Source organism: Eupeodes corollae, chromosome 2, assembly GCF_945859685.1.
Source record: "Eupeodes corollae chromosome 2, idEupCoro1.1, whole genome shotgun sequence".
NCBI lineage: Eukaryota > Metazoa > Arthropoda > Insecta > Diptera > Syrphidae > Eupeodes > Eupeodes corollae.
In genome coordinates, this window is record NC_079148.1 from 53,419,325 (window position 1) to 53,428,109 (window position 8,785).

The window sequence follows — 8,785 nt, forward strand, 5'->3', positions numbered from 1 at the left end:
ATTATCCATACGTCATACAACATACACAACAAAACTTTTCTCTATATATATTTATATTTATATCTATAAATTCTCTGCACGTTTTTAACAAAAATATACGAAATACGAAAACCAATTGAAAAATTCTAAAAATCCATTGTTGTTGTTTATTTTTAGGTTCATTGCATGTCCTAGCACTCGAGCACTATCTACCCAGCCACGATGAGAATGGTGAATTCCACATACCATATCCGCCATCGAGTGAAATTTATATTTTCAATCGTTACGGACAACATGTAGCCACAAATGATTTGACATCGGGCAAGACACGATATTCCTTTTTGTATTCAAAGAATACCAGTTTTGGGCGTTTGTCAACGGTAACTGATAGTTCTGGGAATAAAATTCAATTTTTGCGGGATTACAGCAATGTGGTAAGCTCAATTGAAAATACCCAGGACCATAAGTCGGAAATTCAAATAAATGGAATTGGTATTATGACCAAGTTAACCGAAAAGGGCAAGTTCGAGATTGAATTGGATTACGATAGTAATACGGGCTTGCTGAATAGCCGATCGAGTGGGGGCGAAACGTACATTTATCAATATGATGAATTTGGTCGAGTGACGGGTATGATTTTGCCAAGTGGTGAGATTGTGCGTATTACGTCGGAGTTGGCTGATAACAAAGGTCTATCGGTTTATATTCATGCATCGGTTGAATCATTGTTCTCGCGGGAGAAGGGGGAGACCAATGAGTTGTTGGTTTTGGGTGGAGTGCGTTCGACTTTCATGAAGAAGGGTCGGGAGAATGCCGATGCAGAAATCAAACCAAACAACACATTGATTATTCATGGAGCCAATGGCGTTATCGTTGAGTCATCTGCTGTAGCGAGACATCCTCTATTAGAAGCCGCTCTGCCAGTTGAAGCTGAGATGTTGGCAATGTGGTCCCATCAAAGCATTACAATGGGTGAGGGCCTCACCAACAACATGTACTCCGTCTTCAATTTAGTCGGGGATGTTAGGAACCCACAACAGACTCTGAACCGTGAAATATGGGTCAACGAAAGTCGAGTTATTGGCGTAGAGTACGACCAGTTTACCAACCGTGAGACATTCTACGACCGCAATCGAACTCCCATCCTGATCATAGCCTACGATCAGTCAGGACTACCCAAATCCTACTATCCCACCAATGGCTATCCCGTAAACATCACCTACGATCGGTTTAATCGTATTGAGGGATGGTCTTGGGGACCCGCTGAGCTCAAGTATACCTATGACAGACATGGATTGCTGTCAGAAATCACAAGCCAACAAGACGGAATAATTTCATACATTTACAACGATTGGAATTTGGTATCAGAAATAGGTCTGGCAAGTCAGAGGAAATTTGTGTTGAGCTATGATGAGGCGGGAGGTCTTCGGCATGTTTTACTTCCAAGTGGAACAAAACACTCATTCAGCATGCAAACTTCTATCGGTTTCATTCGATGGACCTACACTCCACCTGGTGGAACGAAACCTTACCTACAGCACTACAGCCACTCAGGAGCCCTCCTTCAAACCATATTTGCCGGCGATGGAGCTCGAATCATCTACAGGTACAATTCAGCTGGACAACTCACGGAAATTGTGCATGGAGATGGAAAGAGTGAGTTTAGCTACAATGAAATCACGGGAATGCCCAGCACTGTCTCACACTCCGAACGAGAGTTGGAATACCGATGGGACTTCGAGTTCACCGGAGGCTTGCTTACCGAAGAACGCATCGACTACGTTGCCAAGACAGGTCTCAGTAATGCCAAGTTCACTTACGATTACGACACTGATTTTAGAGTGATCTCGATCCAGGGTCGTATCGGCGGCCAGAATCTTCCAACACAAGCATTTGCTTACGATCGGCGCACAGGCCAACCCAACCAAATTGGCCAATTCAAACTGATGCATCCGAAACTGAATCAAACTCAAGTCTACGACGGTACAGCTAGTTTTACCAGAACGGTCAATGGAAGATTCTTGGAATCTCAAGTTACACTGTCCATTCACAGAATGGAAGTATTCAGAATGGAGTTTTCGTACGGTGTGCATGGAAGAATATCCCAGACTCGAACCTACACTCGTAACGTGGCTGTGAATACCTACACCAATGTCAAAAACTACACATGGGACTGTGATGGCCAATTGATTGGAGTTGAGGCTCAAGAGCCATGGGGCTTCCGTTATGATGACAATGGAAATCTTTTATCATTGACGTATCGAGGAAACACAATCCCAATGGAATACAACACTCTTGATCGAATTGTTAAATTCGGCGAAGGTCAGTACAAGTATGACTCAAGAGGACTTGTTGCACAGAATGCAAGAGAAGAACGATTCCACTACAACACCCAGGGACTCTTAGTGCGAGCCACAAAACGAGGACGCTTCGATGTGAAGTACTACTACGATCATCTAAAGCGATTGACTACACGAAAAGATAACTTTGGAAACGTTACACAATTCTTCTACACCAACCAACACCGCCCCTATGAAGTAAGTCAAATCTATTCGCCGCGAGATGGCAAACTTATGTCACTCACCTACGACGACAGAGGCCATTTGATATACACTCAGGTCTATCGTCACAAATACTACGTGGCCACCGATCAGAGTGGTACTCCCATTATGATCTTCAACCAGTATGGCGAAGGTATCCGTGAGATAATGCGATCTCCATTTGGTCACATAGTCTATGACTCCAACCCTTATCTCTATCTGCCGATTGATTTTTGTGGTGGAATTCTTGATCAGGTGACAACTCTGGTGCACATGGGTGATGGAAGAGTTTATGATCCTTTGATTGGTCAATGGATGTCCCCCAACTGGGAAAATGTAGCAGACAAAATTATTACGCCAACCAAAATGCATTTATACCGATTTAACGGTAATGATCCTATAAACATCGATCATGATCGAAACTATCCTGCCGATTTTTCGGCCTGGATGAAGAAACTAGGTTTCAATATTCCCAATATAGTGCCTCAGCTGACAAGAACACTCTGGGAACAACCATCTTTGTGGGGAAGAACACTGAATAACCCCATTGCCCTGGACCTGAAGCGACCAGTTGACAACATACCAACGATGGCTGTCGAATCAGGATTCCTAGCCCACCTCGGTATCCGCCGAATGTCCAGCTTCGAAGATCTCTCAGCTCCACCCAAGTCAGCCCTCAAATTCGATGTCATGAATCCCAAACCTCGGAACATTGGCTCCGACTCAGATCCACCATTTGGAAGGGGTATTGTCGTGTCACGAACCACAGACGGGCAGGCTATTGTTTCAAGTGTGCCAGCTGCCAATGCCATCTACCGTGATGTCTACACATCAGTATTTAACCGATCCAAACTTTTGCCATTTACATTTGTGGTGCATAATGCCCAACAAGACTCGTTCTTCTTCGTCAAGGAGGAATCTTGGCGAGCGAGTGAAGACCGACAGCAACTTAAACGACTACAGGGTCAAGTCAATACGACTTTCCACGAAATCACCCGAGAAAACGGAAGCGGAAACAACTATTTGGATGTGAAGATTCACGGTGTTCACGCCATCATAAACCTTCGATACGGCACCACGGTCGACAAAGAAAAGCAACGCCTCATGCATCATGCAAAACTCACTGCAGTTCGAAAGGCATGGCATCGTGAAAAAGAAGCACTCCGCAACGGCCTCACGACTATCATCGACTGGTCACAACAGGAAATCGATGAGATCCTCAAATTAGGCTATGCCAATTCCTACGAAGGTGAATACATTCACGAAATCAGCGAGTATCCCGAATTAGCCGAAGATCCTTACAATATTCGTTTCACAAAAAAGAAAGCCACTGCCACAAGAAAACGAAGACGTCGAAGCTTAAATCAGACCGAGCCAGATGGTGTAAGTAAATCAAATATAATTAGGTATAGTAATAGTCTTGAATTAAATGAGCCCTTATCAACATCGTCATCAACAACTACAACAAGAAAAACAAAAACATCATCAAAAGTCACATTAAACACTAATGAAAATTCATCTAAATGTTTAGATGATGAAAACGCTTGTTAGCTTTTGTTATAACATTATTTATTTTAAGTTCCTTATTAATATTTTGTTTTATTTAAATTGATATTTATAAAAAAATGCATTTAAAAAAAAATGGAACAATTGATCATGTCTAAAAATAACAAAACAAAAACACATAATATACTTTTAGGCAAGGAAAAAATAAATAACTAGATGCAAACAAGCAAAACAAACAACTAATTAAAAAATTTAACATTTATGAAATAAAGTTAAAACAAAAAATGGTAACTTTCTAAGTGGTGACTCGAGCTTTTTGAGACTGGCAGTAGAATTTAAATAGAAAATAAATAAATTAAAAACAAGAAAAATACAAAAACAAAAAGATAACTATGATATATATATATATATAAATATATATTTAAACTAAGACATAGTAAAAAAAAAAAAAAACAAAAAGAGTAAACGGAACATATAGGTATATATATATTTAAGTAAACATATTGTGAGACCAATTTGTAAATCCAAATGAATTTATTGTTATTATTTCTATTGATTTAAACATTTCTTTTTTAAATTTAATTTCATTTAATATATAATAATTTTTTATTATCTATGGAGAACTGTGTTGGTGCGCGTATTTGATTTTGCTTTAATTATTTTCTTATCTATTTTTTTTAGTTTAAGGTATCCATTCGTATCCATTCCAATATTTTTTTATTTTACTTTTCTCTCAATTGTTAGATGTTATGGCCTTGTCAAAGCGCAGTCGGTATTTTGCAAACAAATTTCAAATCAAAGTGTCAAGCCTAAAATGATTTTCAAATCTTTTTGATCAGATGTTTGAAAATTGTCCGAATGATGGAGACTTAGAGTATAATTTTTTTTGGTAATTTTTCTTATTAAGTGAAATTTCAAGTTTTGAAGTAATATTTTCAAAAATCATGTCATTCTTAAAATCAGAAATTTTTTTTAATTTTTTTTGAAAGGTTTTGAAATACAGTGCTTTGCAAAAGTATAATCGCACCATATTAAAATGCATTGAAGGGTATCAATATATACGAAGATTTAGAGAAAACAATGTCCCGTTACTTTCTCTTCTGTGTAGTTTTTAGAAATAAAAACAAGCTTTACTTGAATTGCAAAAGTGTCTTCGCATTTGTTTTATTTTCAATTTTGATAATTTTAAAATAATTTACAAGAAATTAGTAAGGGATCTTATTACCCACCCCTGTTTTCAATCACTGTAAAAACTCGATTTGGCATACTCTCGACCATTTTTTTCAATAGTGAATTGTCCAACGAGTTCCATTCATCCAGAATTACTTCTTGGAGCTCTGCAACACTGCCACACTGCTTATTTGGAGCATACATTCTTTTTGTCAAAATTCCCCAAAGATTTCGATTGGGTTGAAATCTGGTGAGTGAGCAAGCCACTCCATTAAATTTTTATTGCGATCTTTAAACCAATTGAAGCTCTGACAACTAATGTGGATTGCACCATTATCTTGTTGAAAGACATCCTAAAACCTACGAAATCGGGCATCAAATTGTCTTGAAGAGCTTGTGTGTAAGCTTCATTATTCATTCGGGTAGAGGTTAGGTTACAGTGCAATTTTACCGTAGTCACAGAAAGTCCCCCAAACCTTACAGCTGCCAACTATGAAGTTCCTCTTTTAAAATACTTTTTTTCTTTCCTTAGGTCATGCCAATATCCGTTAAAGCCCTTGGGACCATCGAGATTAACCTTTTTTCGTCACTGAAAATAAAGTTTCAATAAAATACCTTAAACTCCTTTATTTGAAATAAGGTGACTAAACAATTAATTTAAGAATTTTACTTACTATTCTCCAGTTAACGTCCAAGGTTTGATGTGCAAATTCTAGCCTTTTAATTGTGTAAGACCGAAACGTTTAGTTCCATTTCGTCCCGAATTTCCCTCAAAGAGTGTGCCGATTTTTAAGCAAGATTTATTATTTGCCTATTATCATTATGAGGTAGCATCAACGGACGCCTTTATCTTATTTTGTAACATAAGACCTTTTATTTCAAACAACAAAATCCAATCTCCCAATTTCTCTTCCAATGGCCCTAAAACTATGGCCACTTGACCAAAAATCAGAAAGCATGTTTATAATATGATGGATGCATTAATGCTTTTGGAAATAACTGAATTTTTCGTATTCAACCTAGTGTATCTTGAAGGGTATAAAAGTAAGCATGTTTTTGAAATTTTCAAAGCTTATATTTCCAAGTTTATTAAAAATGTAAAATAATGTCTCCCTACAAACTGCCATTTAAAAGCTTTCTCGGATATAAGACTCTGAATTAAGATACTAAATATGTTTTATTTTTTTAACTCTTTTTTACTGTTTTTTGGGAAATGTTCAAATATTTGAAAAACAAAAAGTATATAATAAACATCAACTTATGAATACATTTTTGGACTAAGGTGTACAATCTTCATTTTTCTAACAAGGCACTTTTTTTTGTAATGTGCTGTTCCATTCCAAAATTCATTTATGTGAATAAGGGTTTAAAAAGTTTCTGTTTTTGCAGACCAAATGAATTTATTTATTTCATTAAAAGTTTGTTTTATTACCAATATCAACTATACGAAAAGTTTGGTGGCAGAACTCAGCCTTGCCTGAATCCATTTTACTTTATTTCGAAATATTTTTGAGTACGAATTTTGTGTTCTTATATATTTTTAATTTTTTTAAAATGAAGTCTACAAAAGGCTTCATCGAGTTTTCGAAAATATGTATTACTTGATTCAGAGGACATTAAACTTAACTAAAAATCAATATTAATATTATCCTTAGTATCGACTGCCAAATGTTTTTATGTTTTAACTTACAAAATCTTGGTGCTTTCCGAATTTAATTACTCTAAATACATTTTTTTATTTCACTCTCTATTTATATTTACATGAGTTACATATTTTAACTAAATACTATTATTGTTGCCAAATATTATAAATTTAAGTATTAAATATAAATATATTAACATCACTTAATTTATCAAAAAAAAAACACAATTACATAAACAAAAACAAAACAAAAAACTATATACTAAAAAACAAAAAAATTGTAGAAAAACAAAATCACAAATGTGACTCTTATAAATTAAATGAAAATGATAAAAAGAATTACAGTAAAAGCTAACAATAATAACTGTAGGTTTATGATGCAATTTAGAAAAAAAATATTATTGTTTATAAATATATATATTTATATTTATAATAAGAAAATATTAACAAAATAAAACAAATAAATAAATTACAAAAAGCACGCACGGTCTCTCCTAAAGGATTATAAAACATATATACCATGGCATATATGTACATGTAATCCAAAAAGAAAAATTAAAAAAAACAACCCATGTAGTTTTATTAAAAATTACATTTTAACACTCAACAAAAATTAAAAAAAAAAAGAAAAAAAAAAAACAAAATAAAATGTTCAATTTGTAAATATTAAAATTTTTAGGAAAAAATAAATTTTAAATAATATTAAACAATTTTTATAAATAACAAAAATAAATAATTATTTATTATTACAATTGTAAATGTTTATATTGAAATTCTGTTTAAATATTTTTTTAAGTCACTTTATTTAACTTATATAAATATAAAATAAGCGAAAAAGAAGGATAAGAAAAATCTCAAAAAATAAAAAATGAAATTATCAAATTAGGAACATATTGCATTAAAAATAAAAACATAAACAAAAATCTACATCCTGAAGCTGAATTATGTAGCATCAGACTATACATTTAACATAATATAATTATATGTATGGATCCTAAGGAATAAAGCAGAATAAAATACTTCAAAAAATAAAAACAAAAACCTGTATTATATATTATATTATTATTATATTGAAGTACCTATAACTAAAAGTAAATTATAAATGAATTACTGGCCCTGTAAATATTTATAAATAAAAAACTCAAATAAAATACAAAAATAAAAACATTTAATTTTATCTTTATACTCTTCTTTTGTTTTGTATCTCAAAAAAAAGGACAACCAAATTATTGGCATGCTGTTTTTAGATGTGAAATTTTTTGAAAGTGTTGTTATGCGCAACAGTTTTTTGATATTTCAAAAAATTCAATACACCAATATTCACAAGCAAAAATTAATAAAAATAAAAACAAAATTCTCTTTCATGCGAGCAACAGGAGTCAGTTACCTAAACAAATTGCTTTAAGTAAAATTGTGAATATACATTTTAAAACAAAATAAAAAATACAAATTAAAGAAAAAATAATTGTTGCTACCGCTGTTACTACTATCGAACTGAAACAAGTCATTGAAATACAATTAAATGAACACCTAATAAAAATTATAAAAAAATATTAAAAGTGAACATGAAACACTAACGTCTAATTCCAGAGAGATGGCAAAAAAACAAAACAAAAATCATAAGAATTACTAAATTTAAGTATTCATCTATAATAAGAATAAGTCAAAATATAAATACATTTATAAATTATAACAAAAATGAAAAGTATGTAGGTAAGGAAAGATAGATATTATGATATATATATTAACTACTTATAAACAATAATTATAAATATTTGTATAAAAAAAATTCATACAGAGTAAACAAAACAAAAATATACAAGATGAGGATATCAAGGGTCTAACAAAATAAATGAATAATAATGAAAAATTAAAAACAAAATGTGTTTTCAATTATTTTCTGGAAATATCTTTCAATTTTACAGTAAAAACTAACACAACGATGATG

The 8,785-nt window shown here is 33.2% G+C and overlaps 1 protein-coding gene across 3 annotated transcripts in view; it reads left to right on the forward strand.

The window, feature by feature from the left end:
- LOC129945619 (teneurin-a) overlaps positions 1 to 8,287 on the forward strand; it is a 609,733-nt gene extending 601,446 nt beyond the window's left edge. For all 3 annotated transcript variants that reach the window (XM_056055457.1, XM_056055458.1, XM_056055459.1), the window contains one exon: positions 157 to 8,287. In XM_056055457.1, coding sequence (XP_055911432.1) covers positions 157 to 4,070 — 3,914 coding nt within the window. In that variant the 3' untranslated portion in view covers positions 4,071 to 8,287. The remainder of the gene's footprint in view (positions 1 to 156) is intronic.
- The last annotated feature ends 498 nt before the right edge of the window (positions 8,288 to 8,785 follow it).